This window comes from Eleutherodactylus coqui, chromosome 4 (assembly GCF_035609145.1).
Source record: "Eleutherodactylus coqui strain aEleCoq1 chromosome 4, aEleCoq1.hap1, whole genome shotgun sequence".
Taxonomy (NCBI): domain Eukaryota; kingdom Metazoa; phylum Chordata; class Amphibia; order Anura; family Eleutherodactylidae; genus Eleutherodactylus; species Eleutherodactylus coqui.
The window spans coordinates 256,088,816-256,103,570 of NC_089840.1; the positions used below are offsets into that span (position 1 = coordinate 256,088,816).

The following is a 14,755-nucleotide window of genomic DNA, read 5'->3' on the forward strand; positions in this document are numbered from 1 at the left end:
GCCAGAAACCTACTGTACACTAATGAGGGGCAAACACCCCGAAAGAGCTGTCTGTGTATGGATTCTGGCTTGGCTTTTAATTCCTAGTCATTGTTACAAGGCTTGTATAAAGAGTCTAACATTGACTTGCAGGAATGCTGCCTTTCAATAGGTGGCGCTGCAGAGGTATTGTTCCATCTCCCTTATTTGCATATTACCCAGAGGAGCATGAATGACCTTATAAGTCTTCTCACTCACTCCCTAAGAAGTGAAAAGATAGCATTCCTGACCCACATCACAGGCCTCTCGCCAGCCAAGCCAGAAACCTACTGTACACTAATGAGGGGCAAACACCCTGAAAGAGCTGTCTGTGTATGGATTCTGGCTTGGCTTTTAATTCCTAGTCATTGTTACAAGGCTTGTATAAAGAGTCTAACATTGACTTGCAGGAATGCTGCCTTTCAATAGGTGGCGCTGCAGAGGTATTGTTCCATCTCCCTTATTTGCATATTACCCAGAGGAGCATGAATGACCTTATAAGTCTTCTCACTCACTCCCTAAGAAGTGAAAAGATAGCATTCCTGACCCACATCACAGGCCTCTCGCCAGCCAAGCCAGAAACCTACTGTACACTAATGAGGGGCAAACACCCCGAAATAGCTGTGTGTGTATGGATTCTGGCTTGGCTTTTAATTCCTAGTCATTGTTACAAGGCTTGTATAAAGAGTCTAACATTGACTTGCAGGAATGCTGCCTTTCAATAGGTGGCGCTGCAGAGGTATTGTTCCATCTCCCTTATTTGCATATTACCCAGAGGAGCATGAATGACCTTATAAGTCTTCTCACTCACTCCCTAAGAAGTGAAAAGATAGCATTCCTGACCCACATCACAGGCCTCTCGCCAGCCAAGCCAGAAACCTACTGTACACTAATGAAGGGAAAACACCCTGAAAGAGCTGTCTGTGTATGGATTCTGGCTTGGCTTTTAATTCCCAGCCATTGTTACAAGGCTTGTATAAAGAATCTAACATTGACTTGCAGGAATGCTGCCTTCCAAAAGGTGGCGCTGCAGAGGTATTGTTTCATCGCCCTTATTTGCATATTATCCAGGGGAACATGAATGGCCTTATAAGTCTCCCCACTCACTTACCTTCTAGGTGCTCTCCCTAAGGAGAAAAGATAACGTTCCTAACTAGAGATGAGTGAGCACGCTCGGATAAGGCAGTTACTCGAGCGAGCATCGCTCTTCTTGAGTAACTGCATTCTCATCCGAGCAGGCTCGGGGGGAGAGTGAGAGATCTCTCTATCTCCCGCTCCACCACGCCGCCCCCCCTGAGGCACCCCCGCACTGAGGAGCAGATTGAATGGAGTGTCTGTTATGTATAGATAGTGCTGCTTCATTTATTTCAATAGAACTGCTAGAGATAGCAGAGTACAAGTGCATCCTTGAATAGAAGGGAGCAGAGGCCATACTCCATTCAGTCTGATGTCACTGTTGGTGGGAAAAGCGACCCCACAGTGACAAGAATAGGGGGATATGGGACCTTGTTCTCAGGATCAGCGATGCCAGGACCCCTACCAATCGTAAAGTTATCTCCTATCCTGTGTATAGGGGATAACTTTACATTTTGTGATAACCTTTTATTAATAGGACCACTGCTCTAGAAGACCCATTTTTCACTTTAGATTTGGATGGTCATCTCAAGGAGGCTTTACTGCATATATCTCTACTGCAGTATGCAGTCCTAAGCTCTCACTCACGAACTGAAGGTTGCTGGTTCAATCCCTGCATGGTTCAGGTAGCCGGCTCAAGGTTGACTCAGCCTTCCATCCTTCCGAGGTCGGAAGGATGGAAGGCTTTGGGGGGGGAATAAACGAATTACCTGAAAGCGCTGCTAAATTGGCACTATACAAATAACAAGACCCCCCCCTCTACTGTACTAAACTCCTATGCTATCAAACAACAAACGGTCTGTTTTTCTAATTTACTTTCTTTGTGCCAATTTGGCGCCCCTCCATTTTTTGTATTATTCTGCAAATTTCCAGCTAATGATCCATTATTAAACTTCATAAACCGGAGAGGAAGCACAGAGAATGATGGGGGCCAAATGTCATAGAGCTGCAGACGGACTAGAAATTAATAAGCTCATCCATCTCTATTTGGGCGATATCCCTTTATTAAGCCTCATAGACAATAGAGATACTAAACAGATTAACATTGAGGATGTTTTTCTACAGATGCAAAATGTAAAGAAGAATACAAAAAAAAACAAAAAAAAACTAAGAAAATCTATTCAGAGCAATTTCGAAAAGGTAGCGCTTTAATGCCAATTTTTGATAATTGCAGTGATTAAACCATCACCGTGGGCAAACGCTGCGTTAATTATTGCATATTGAGGTCATTGTTTGTTAAATAATTGTACAATGCAGCTTAGAAGGAAAATCAACACATTTAGCGAGCTAGAAGCATAAATTGGTTAATTGCATTGCTCAGCTCGAGTCCTCACCTTAATGGAGCTAGCCTGTTGGCAAGACAATTTTAAGGTCTGTTTAGTTTACGCTTTGCAGGGCAAAGGGGTTATTTTATGAAAGTGGATTATACAGGAAATTGTAATGTCATATTCTATTAAGGGAAAACCGGCTAAAATTGTTACCGATGCCAAGTCTTAAGATAAAAAAAAGGCTGTGTACATTTCAGGCAGAAAGCGTTTAGACAACCCGTACGATAGAGAGGAAATTGGCACTAGTGTGTCGAATGGCAGCCTTTTTATAGAGTATGGACCCAGGAGACCAGTATATCAAGCAGAGACCATTTTAATGAGAGTACTCTAATGATTCCTACGAAAAGAGCCTTCTAGTGATTCATTTACTATACACAAAGGGACCAGTAGCATTCTTGTAATCACTACTTGATGAAGAGAGCATTCTACTGAAAATACTTTAGTGACCACTAGAGTTGAGCGAACATACTCTGGCGAGCTTGATGCTCGTTCGAGTATTAGCGTACTCGATGGTGTTCGTTACTCGAACAAGCATCAAATCGCGTTCGACCCCGCCCCAGCTTTTGGCTCTTCCCCGCTGTGACGTGCCTGTTTTGGCCCCTCCCTGCTGCGACGTAGCGCGCGTCATTTGAAAATTTTTGGTTTGGCAGGAAGGAGAGAGAGAGAGCGAGAGAGAGACCGACCAAGCAAGCAAAAAACAAAAAAAAAAAGCTCGGGACCCTGCGTTCCACATACAAAAATGCTCAAGTCTCCCATTGTAGTCAATGCGGTTCGTTACTCGAGTAGAGCTCTCGAATTTTACGAAAAGCTCGACTCGAATAACGCGGACCCGAGCATTTGGGTGCTCGCTCATCTCTACTGACCACTATGGGAGAGAGCATTCTGGGTGAAAAGTATTCTCAGGATTCTTGTACTGCCCACATAGTATTTTAGTGAACACCATTCTTGTGATCGCTACTAGAGATGAGCGAGCACCAAAATGCTCGGGTGCTCGTTACTCGGGACGAACTTTTCGCGATGCTCGAGGGTTCGTTTCGAGTAACGAACCCCATTGAAGTCAATGGGCGACCCGAGCATTTTTGTATATCGCCGATGCTCGCTAAGGTTTTCATTTGTGAAAATCTGGACAATTCAAGAAAGTGATGGGAACGACACAGCAACGGATAGGGCAGGCGAGGGGCTACATGTTGGGCTGCATCTCAAGTTCCCAGGTCCCACTATTAAGCAACAAAAGCGGCAAGAGTGGGCCCCCCCCTCCCAACAACTTTTACTTCTGAAAAGCCCTCATTAGCAATGCACACCTTAGCTAAGCACCACACTACCTCCAACAAAGCACAATCACTGCCTGCATGACACTCCGCTGCCACTTCTCCTGGGTTACATGCTGCCCAACCCCCCCGCCCCCCGCACGACCCAGTGTCCACAGCGCACACCAAAGTGTCCCTGCGCAGCCTTGAGCTGCACTCATGCCACACCACCGTCATGTCTATTTATAAGTGCATCTGCCATGAGGAGGAACCGCAGGCACACACTGAAGAGGGTTGGCACGGCTAGGCAGCGACCCTCTTTAAAAGGGGCGGGGCGATAGCCCACAATGCTGTACAGAAGCAATGAGAAATATAATCCTGTGCCACCGCCATCAGGAGCTGCACACGTGGGCATAGCAATGGGGAACCTATGTGCCACACACTATTCATTCTGTCAAGGTGTCTGCATGCCCCAGTCAGACCGCGTTTTTTTATAAATAGTCACAGGCAGGTACAACTCCGCAATGGGAATTCCGTGTGCACCCACAGCATGGGTGGCTCCCTGGAACCCACCGGCTGTACATAACTGTATCCCATTGCAGTGCCCATCAAAGCTGAGGTAACGTCCGATTAAATGCAGGTGGGCTTCGGCCCACACTGCATGCCCCAGTCAGACTGGGGTTCTTTAGAAGTGGACACATGCAGTTACAACTCCCTGTGGACCCACAGCATGGGTGGGTGCCAGGAAGCCACTGGCGGTACATAAATATATCCCATTGCATTGCCCATCACAGCTGAGGTAATGTCATGTTAAATGCAGGTGGGCTTCGGCCCACACTGCATGCCCCAGTCAGACTGGGGTTCTTTAGAAGTAGACACATGCAGTTACAACTCCCTGTGGACCCACAGCATGGGTGGCTCCCTGGAACCCACCGGCGGTACATAAATATATCCCATTGCAGTGCCCAGCACAGCTGATGTAACGTCAGCTTTAATGCAGGTGGGCAAAAAATTAATTGGATTACACTGTAGGCGAGGGCCCCAAAAAATTGGTGTACCAACAGTACTAATGTACGTCAGAAAAATTGCCCATGCCCAACCAAGAGGGCAGGTGAAACCCATTAATCGCTTTGGTTAATGTGGCTTAATTGGTAACTAGGCCAGGAGGCAGCCCAGTTAAAATAAAAATTGGTTCAGGTGAAAGTTTCAACGCTTTAATGAGCATTGAAACGTATAAAAATTGTTTACAAAAATTATATGACTGAGCCTTGTGGGCCTAAGAAAAATTGCCCGTTCGGCGTGATTACGTGAGGTTTCAGGAGGAAGAGCAGGAGGAGGAGGATGAATATTATACACAGATTGATGAAGCAAAAAGGTCCCCGTTTTTGATGGTGATAGAGAACGATGCTTCCATCCGCGGGTGCAGCCTACGTATTGCTTAGGTATCGCTGCTGTCCACTGGTGGAGAAGAGAAGTCTGGGGAAATCTAGGCTTTGTTCATCTTGATGAGTGTAAGCCTGTCGGCACTGTCGGTTGACAGGCGGGTACGCTTATCCGTGATGATTCCCCCAGCCGCACTAAACACCCTCTCTGACAAGACGCGAGCTGCAGGACAAGCAACCACCTCCAGGGCATACAACGCGAGTTCAGGCCACATGTCCAGCTTCGACACCCAGTAGTTGTAGGGGGCAGAGGCGTCACCGAGGACGGTCGTGCGATCGGCTACGTACTCCCTCACCATCCTTTTACAGTGCTCCCGCCAACTCAGCCTTGACTGGGGAGCGGTGACACAGTCTTGCTGGGGAGCCATAAAGCTGGCAAAGGCCTTGGAGAATGTTCCCCTGCCTGCGCTGTACATGCTGCCTGATCTCTGCGCCTCCCCTGCTACCTGGCCCTCGGAACTGCACCTTCTGCCACTAGCGCTGTCAGATGGGAATGTTACCATCAGTTTATCCGCCAGGGTCCTGTGGTATAGCATCACTCTCGAACCCCTTTCCTCTTCGGTATGAGAGTGGAAAGGTTCTCCTTATACCGTGGGTCGAGCAGTGTGTACACCCAGTAATCCGTAGTGGCCAGAATGCGTGTAACGCGAGGGTTTCGAGAAAGGCATCCTAACATGAAGTCAGCCATGTGTGCCAGGGTACCCGTACGCAACACATGGCTGTCCTCACTAGGAAGATCACTTTCAGGATCCTCCTCCTCCTCCTCCTCCAGCCATACACGCTGAAAGGATGACAGGCAAGCACCATGGGTACCCTCAGCAGTGGGCCAAGCTGTCTCTTCCCCCTCCTCCTCATGCTCCTCCCCCTCCTCCTCAACGCCCTGAGATATAGACATGAGGGTGCTCTGACTATCCAGTGACATACTGTCTTCCCCGCCTCCGTTTCCAAGCGCAAAGCGTCTGCCTTTATGCTTTGCAGGGAACTTCTCAAGAGGCATAGCAGAGGAATGGTGACGCTAATGATTGCAGCGTCCCCGCTCACCATCTGGGTAGACTCCTCAAAGTTTCCAAGGACCTGGCAGATGGCTGCCAACCAGGCCCACTCTTCTGTAAAGAATTGAGAAGGCTGACTCCCACTACGCCGCCCATGTTGGAGTTGGTATTCCACTATAGCTCTACGCTGCTCATAGAGTCTGGCCAACATGTGGAGCGTAGAGTTCCACCGTGTGGGCACGTCGCACAGCAGTCGGTGCACTGGCAGATTAAACCGATGTTGCAGGGTCCGCAGGGTGGCAGCGTCCGTCTTGGAGTTGCGGAAATGTGCGCTGACCCGGCGCACCTTTCCGAGCAGGTATGACAAGTGTGGGTAGCTTTTCAGAAAGCGCTGAACCACCAAATTAAAGACATGGGCCAGGCATGGCACGTGCGTGAGGCTGCCGAGCTGCAGAGCCTCCACCAGGTTACGGCCGTTGTCACACACGACCATGCCCGGTTGTAGGCTCAGCGGCGCAAGCCAGCGGTCGGTCTGCTCTGTCAGACCCTGCAGCAGTTCGTGGGCCGTGTGCTTCTTCTCTCCTAAGCTGAGTAGTTTCAGCACGGCCTGCTGACGCTTGCCCACCGCTGTGCTGCCACGCCGCGCGACACCGACTGCTGGCGACGTGCTGCTGTTGCTGACACATCTTGATTGCGAGATAGAGGTTGCGTTGGAGGAGGAGGGTGCTTTAGTGGAGGAAGCATACACCGCCGCAGATACCAGCACCGAGCTGGGGCCCGCAATTCTGGGGGTGGGTAGGACGTGAGCGGTCCCAGGCTCTGACTCTGTCCCAGCCTCCACTAAATTCGCCCAATGTGCCGACAGGGAGATATAGTGGCCCTGCCCGCCTGTGCTTGTCCACGTGTCCGTTGTTAAGTGGACCTTGGCAGTAACCGCGTTGGTGAGGGCACGTACAATGTTGCGGGAGACGTGGTCGTGCAGGGCTGGGACGGCACATCGGGAAAAGTAGTGGCGACTGGGAACCGAGTAGCGCGGGGCCGCCGCCGCCATCATGCTTTTGAAAGCCTCCTTTTCAACAAGCCTATACGGCAGCATCTCCAGGCTGATCAATTTGGCTATGTGCACGTTTAACGCTTGAGCGTGCGGGTGCGTGGCGGCGTACTTGCGCTTGCGCTCAAACAGTTGTGCTAGTGACGTCTGGACGCTGCGCTGAGAGACATTGCTGGATGGGGCCGAGGACAGCGGAGGTGAGGGTGTGGGTGCAGGCCGGTAGGCACTCGTGCCTGTGTCCTCAGAGGGGGGTTGGATCTCAGTGGCAGGTTGGGGCACAGGGGGAGAGGCAGTGGTGCAAACCGGAGGCGGTGAACGGCCTTCGGCCCACCTTGTGGGGTGCTTGGCCATCATATGCCTGCGCATGCTGGTGGTGGTGGCTCCCCAGCTGATCTTGGCGCGAAAAAGGTTGCACACCACTGTTCGTCGGTCGGCAGGCGTCTCTGTGAAAAACTGCCACACCTTAGAGCACCTTGGCCTCTGCAGGGTGGCATGGCGCGAGGGGGCGCTTTGGGAAACAGTTGGTGGATTATTCGCTCTGGCCCTGCCTCTACCCCTGGCCACAGCACTGGCTCGGCCTGTGCCCACACCCTGACTTGGGCCTCCGCGTCCTCGCCCCGCGTCCACGTCCTCTAGGCCTACCCCTACCCCTCAGCATGGTGTATTACCAGTAGTGCAGAAACAGAACGCTGTAATTAAATGTGCCGCTTATTGGCCTGTGGTTGGAAGCTGACTTCGCTTACGGAACGCACAGCAGAGCCAGGAAAGAATTTTGCGCAAGCCTGCTGTAACACTTAGCTGGCTGCGTATGAATTAGGACAACTACCCCCAGCAGAGACCCTGTAAACTGAGGACAGTCACAGGCAGCGCAAATAGATTTTTTTTCCCAAAATGTTTTTGGAAAGGCCCACTGCCTATATACACTAAATATGTCTTCTGTCCCTGCCTCACCGCTACTGGCCCTGGACAATGTAAAATTACTGCAGGACGCAATGCTCTGCACGGCCGATATACAAAAAAAAAAAAAGTGCAACACTGCAAAAAGCAGCCTCCACACTACTGCACACGGTTAGATGTGGCCCTAAGAAGGACCGTTGGGGTTCTTGAAGCCTAAAATAACTCCTAACGCTCTCCCTATAGCAGCTCCAGCACCAGCAGCACGTTCCCTGAACTATGTCAGAATGCATCTGTGGCGAGCCGCGGGAGGGGCCGATTTATATACTCGGGTGACACCTGATCTCGCCAGCCATTCACTGCAGGGGGGTGGTATAGGGCTTGAACGTCGCAGGGGGAAGTTGTAATGCCTTCCCTGTCTTTCTATTGGCCAGAAAAGCGCGCTAACGTCTCAGAGATGAAAGTGAAAGTAACTCGAACATCGCGTGGTACTCGTCTCCAGTAACGAGCATCTCGAACATGCTAATACTCGAACGAGTATCAAGCTCGGACGAGTACATTCGCTCATCTCTAATCGCTACATAATATAGAGAGCATTCAAATCAGAGCACTTCACTGATCACTACGACAAAGAATTCTAATTATCAATATACCATACACAAAGTATCCTCATGATCCTTGTATTGGTCACTGAGTATTTTAGTGGCCACCACGGAGGTAGCATTCGTGTGAACACTACGTAATGTAGACAGCATTCTAATGAGAGCACTCTAGTGATCAGTACAACAGAGAATTCTAGTGATCCGACAGCCATACACAAAGTATTTTCATGATCCCTATACTGTTAAGAGTATTTTAGTCATCCAATTCTTGTGATTGTCATATAATGTAGAGAGCATTCTAATGAGAGCACTCTAGTGATCTGTACTACAGAGAGAATGCTAGTGATCAATTTACCATACACAAAGTATTCATGATTTCTGTACTGCTCATGGAGTATGTTAGTGACCACCATGGAGATAGCATTCTTGTGATCGCTACATAATGTAGAGAGCATTCTAACGTTTACTTTATCCTACAGCGATCATCGTACTGATTTGTGTACCTGACAGAGCTTTCTAATTATCATTGTAGTATACATAAAGCATTTTAGAGATGACTATGCCGCACCGAAACTACTGTCATGATTACTGCTCTAGTGGACACTTCCAAAGCAGTTTTACTAATCGCTCTATAACGGACAGCATTCTAATTTTCATGTTACCATGCAGAGAGCATTTTCCTGTTCAGTTTGCCAGCATTCTAGTTATTATTGTATCATGCCTAGAGAATTCCCATGATCACAAAGAATTCTCATGATCACTATAACACATACTGAAACAAAGCTTTGAACCCCCTAGGCGACAATGAAAACCCTGTAACGTGGCACCCCACATAACATTGTTATTATACATGGTACATGCTTTCTTATGTGTCTGAAGGCCCTTGGATGCACTCAAGCATCAGGTTCTGGTTACCACTGCTACCCTTACCTCAGTTATAACGGTGCCCCCAACACAGAGCATTCTGATGGCCACTACTATACTTTAGAATTAGCATTCTAGTGGAGAAAGCATTCTACTGTTCATTCTACCACAGAGATCATTTTTACTGATCATTATACCAAGGAGAATTCTAATTATTGCACTGTACACAGAGCATTCTAGTGATTACTACACCATACATAGAGCCAGGGGCATAGCTAAAGGCTCATGGGCCCGGGTGCAAAAGTTTATCTTGGGGCCCCAGAACTTCTCTTAATCCCTTAACGCAGAGGCATAACCTGAAGCTCATGGGCCCCAATGCAAAACCTGTAACAGGGCCCCCAACTATAATGCTTTATTCATAGTACTGGGCTCCCTATATGAAGAAGAGAGGCCTTGTGGGCCCCCTAAGCCTCCTGGGCCCGGGTGCAACTGCATCCCCTATAGTTACACCAGTGCATAGAGCATTCTAGAGATTACTATATCATACCCAGATTTTAGTGACTACACCACTATTCATGGAGCATTCTAGTGACTACTACACAGTTCTAATAATCATGGAAATATATGAACAGTACTTCAGTGACCGCTATGGTACCAGAAGCTTCTTAGAGAACTTGTTCTGTGTTACAGTACTTTTCTACAAATTAAAATCTGCAGGAAGACTTCCAGAAGAAATACATGCATGAAGATACATAATGGTTTACCTGAGGCCAGAGCAGATGCTTAAACTGACAGATGAGCCAGGATAACCCTCTACCTCTCCATGATAGTAGCAGCGATCCTTAAAAGAGAAAAGCAAAGAAATGTCACCATGTCTCAAAAGGAATTTACAGCTCACATTAAATGGTTAGTCATGGTAGAGGGGAGCCCCAAGTTTTGTTATAGGACCCCTTTGCTATTCATTATCATTGCTTTAAAAATTGCTATTTATCTGACAGTAGCCAAGAAATAATGTCTGGATTTAGGAGAAAACCCAGTAAAAGCTGAGTTATGCCTATTACAAGGCCCGGGGAGGTGCTGCATGGCTTCCATCTTTGCTGTTCTTCGAATTTCCATGTCATGCTCTGCCCTAGGCATAACACAGCAGATAGGTTTTACCTAAAGCGTTCCTTTATATTATTCTGGTCATTGCAGATCCTTCATGGTTTCATGGGGTATCTAGCATTATAATGACTATACCACACAGCATGTATTATAGATTCTTACTGAAGTGTCTCTTGAGATTGGGGAAGGGGGGGGGGGGGGGGGTACTACCCTGTTTCCCTGAAAATAAGACATAGCATGATTTTCCAGAATTTTTGAGGATGCAAAATGATTTTTCAGGCTTTTTGAGGATGCTTGAAATATAAGCCCTACTCCAAAATTAAGCCCTGCTAACAGTTAATTAAAAAGGTCAATTTAAATAGTGTCCAGGCAACTATACATGTAAAAAAGTTAAACCTTTTTGAACAAAAATTAATATAAGACACTGTCTTATTTTCAGGGAAACACGGTAGTGCTCATTGAAGAGATCAAGCTGGTATATGAAGGCTTATTTACAAGCAATGCTCCATGGGAAAATAGTAGGTGGATTAGGGTGGCTTTACATGGGACCACTGTCGTCCGAATAGGTACTCGATAGGGCAAATGTAAAGGACAGTTGTTCCATGTGAAACATGGCCACCAACCGGGTGAAGAACGAGAATTCATTCACTAGTTGCTTCATTTCAGTTCATCTAAATTAGTCGCTGGTTGATTAAATTATCATCCTGTCTAAACAGGTAATCATTGTCTTTTAACGACTTGTCAACAACTTTGTAGGCAGGTGTACACTTGTTCGATGCTGATTGCCCTCCCCATTTTTTTGCCTACGCACTTAATGCTCACTTGTTCCCGAAAACACGCATTTGCTTGAATTATCCTCAACTGAACAGTCTCTGCTGGTCTTCAGAAGAACACCCAATGCTACGGTCTCTGGTTGGCTTTGGTCTTCAAAGATACCATTTGCTGCAGTCAGTCGAACCAGTGAGAGACACCAACAGTGAGTGTTCACTCAAAGACTGCTAGAACGTATTTATGTGTATTCAGTGGACTTGACCATCAAAAAACGTATATTGGGCAGGGGTCGAAATTTCAAATACATACAGTAAAGGACAGAGCTGGGTACTGGTTGGCTAGATGGTGTGCCTTTGATGAACTTCTGGGGGTGTTGGTTCTCAATGAAAAGATCCAGCTGTTACATGGAGACTTACTTACAAGCAATGCTTTATGGGAAAAAAATTATGCAGATGAGTTATCTTTCTGAAAGTAGATAACTACCTCATACCAGCCAAGCCAGATGTTTTAGGTTCATGCAGAGCCTCAAGCAAATAAGGAAAACTTATTAGTGCATTATCATCCCAAAGTAATTGGACATCTGAGTAACACTCAAAAGTAGCATTTATTTCCTTATGTTAACCCTTTCCAATTCAATTTTGGATTCAGGGTTTCCTAGGTGGGGGTTTCTCTTTCTGCCATTATACAAAGACGCCATCTGCTGGCTAGAGCCAGTATTGCACTCTGGGACATGCTGGAGATGCCCTTCCAACAACAGAGTGGCCAGTAATATACAGTAAGAATACCCTGACGACGTCTTCCGACATCGGAGCTGTACAGCCTTCAATCAGAATGTCTTCAGACAGTGGATTGGAAAGGGTTAATACTTAGTGGGGCCTCTGTTGGCCTAAATGACATTGAATACTCTTCGTGGCATACTTTCTACTAACATCTAATACATTTCAGCTGGTATTACCCTCCATTCATCCAGCAAACGTCTGGCGAATTGATCGTTGCTCATATTTCCTGAACTGACAGTACAGTTCGTCCCAAGATGTTCAGTATATGTATTCTTATGCTTAAAATAACGTTACAAAGCAAGTTGTCTTGTTGGAAGTATGGCTGACCATTCCCAGAGTATTGTCACATTATCGTCTAGAATGCAGGCTTCACCTCCATGTTCATGGTTTTTATCACTACAACAAACAGACCAAAACATGCCAAGTAAAACATTTCCAGACCATAACGGTAAAAAATAAAAAAATATATATACTTATCTTTCTGCAGCTGCCGGGGATCAGCCGCGTCCAGCCGAACTGCTTTCTGTATTATTCAGCAGGCGGGCATTTAAAATCCCCACCTGCTAAATGGGCTGCCTCTGATTGGTCCCAGCCCTCAGCCAATCAGAGGCAGCACTGACTCACCCATTCATGAATTCATGAGTGTGTATATATATATATATATATATATTTTTTTTTGGATGGTTTTCAGGGAAGGGCTTATATTTTAAGCCCTTCCCCGAAAATTACTACAGGACTTGGCGGCAGCATATTGCTTTCAATGGAGCCGGCTGTATTGCCGGCTCCATTGAATTTAATGGGGAGGACATCGTTCTCCTCTGCCACAGCTGTGACAGAGGAGAATGATCTTTAGTATATGTTCTCAATGGGGTCGGCCGCCGACCCCATTGAGCACACATACAGGAACACCGATTTGCGCAGAACGCAATTACATTGTTGTGTCATATAATTTTCGCTGCATCCGCATAAAAAACGGACATGTGACCGCTCCCATTGCAAAGCATTGTGTCTATATAGATGTGGATCGCAAACACACCTGCCAATCGCGCTAAAAACACCCGTGTGACTACACCCTCAGGCAGAAGTCGTTCTCTAGGCATCCTCCACACCCAGGTACTTCATCTGATTTGAAGATGGAGTAGTGTAATTCATCATAAAACGTTCTTCCATTGCTTAACTGTCCAACGACGATGCGCTTTGCAACTATTGCAGTTGGGCCAATGCATCTTCAATTCGCCAGACGTTTGCAGGACGAATGGAGGGAAAAACCAGCTAATGTGTATTAGACATTAGCATCAAGTAGGCCACAGAGAGTATCTGATGTCATTAGGGACAAAGGTCCAACTAAGTATTAAGATATGGAAATAAACATTACTTTTGATTCTTGCTCAGGCCTCCATTCAATATTTACATAAGACTTAGTGAAGAGCATTTCTCATCTTGGGTAATGGTGTGTGTTTGACAGGGATATAACACTGCACTCGACATAGATGTTCCCTTTCATAGTTTCCTCCGTTTGGACTATGCATCACCCTCCACCTACTCCTTATGACCCTACTTCAAAAGACAAGGACTTCTTTCCCCCTAAACATGTGATAAGAGATATCTCTCATTCCAGTACATGACCTCAACTCCTTAGATGATGGCTGCTATGGAGAGTCTGGAACATATGAAGCGCTGCCAAACCCCCAGCCTCATTTCCCGGTGAAGAACATAATGCTGTTAGACTTAGAGGAATCTATTACACATCATCCCTAAGACTTTTCATCTGCAAATACTCGACTTAAAGCTGTTAAAACAAAAGCTGTAATACTATACATTTGTGCACATAGTGTTCTATGAGAGAAGCCAGTGGAGGCAGAACAGTACAAGTTCTATAGTGGTCATTCATCAAAATAAAGGTATGTCTGGGGTATGGCAGCTGGCAAAGACTGGAAATACCTAAAAGAACTGTATTCAGCCGTTGGTAGCTTTTATTTTACAGTTAGGAAGTATTCAAAAACTAACATGTCGATTCAACATTTTGAAATTTAAGCAAATTTAAGCATTTCAGTTCCAGGAAACCTTAAAATATCGACTTGTACGCTGCCCAGTGGTTTGATAAAAGTTGCAGGAGGGTTCCAGCACCAAAGTTATCCAAGCAACTCTGTAGGACAGACATGAACAGGACAGTTTTCAGTCCCCAAGAAGACTTTTATTAACGGACAGCAAGCCCCCGCAGGCACTTCCACCCACAACATAGCACTGATGGGAACTCAGCTGTTGGGGGGTGTTTCTATAGAGAGGGGGATGTATGGCAATGTACACGGAATGGGCATTTTATTAGAGCTACTGGTCTTTCATCATTGGAGCTTCCCTGTATGGAAATTAGAGGCGTGATCCCAGAAAACAGCATAAAATCGAGTGATGTTTTCCGTGGATCAGTTTCAGTATGAATCCACATTAGAGGGGGAAATCTAGCAATTGGAGCGATTTCTAATGAGGAATGGTCATCGGTGCCAGACTAGCTGGAACCAGAATTTAATTGCC

At 46.7% G+C, this 14,755-nt stretch overlaps 1 protein-coding gene across 1 annotated transcript in view; it reads right to left on the reverse strand.

Annotated features, from left to right (window-relative positions):
- ADAM12 (ADAM metallopeptidase domain 12) overlaps positions 1 to 14,755 on the reverse strand; it is a 465,263-nt gene that overhangs the window by 206,718 nt on the left and 243,790 nt on the right. Inside the window, exon 5 of the mRNA XM_066601144.1 lies at positions 10,337 to 10,413. Within this exon, the coding sequence (XP_066457241.1) occupies positions 10,337 to 10,413 (77 nt within the window). The remainder of the gene's footprint in view (positions 1 to 10,336; positions 10,414 to 14,755) is intronic.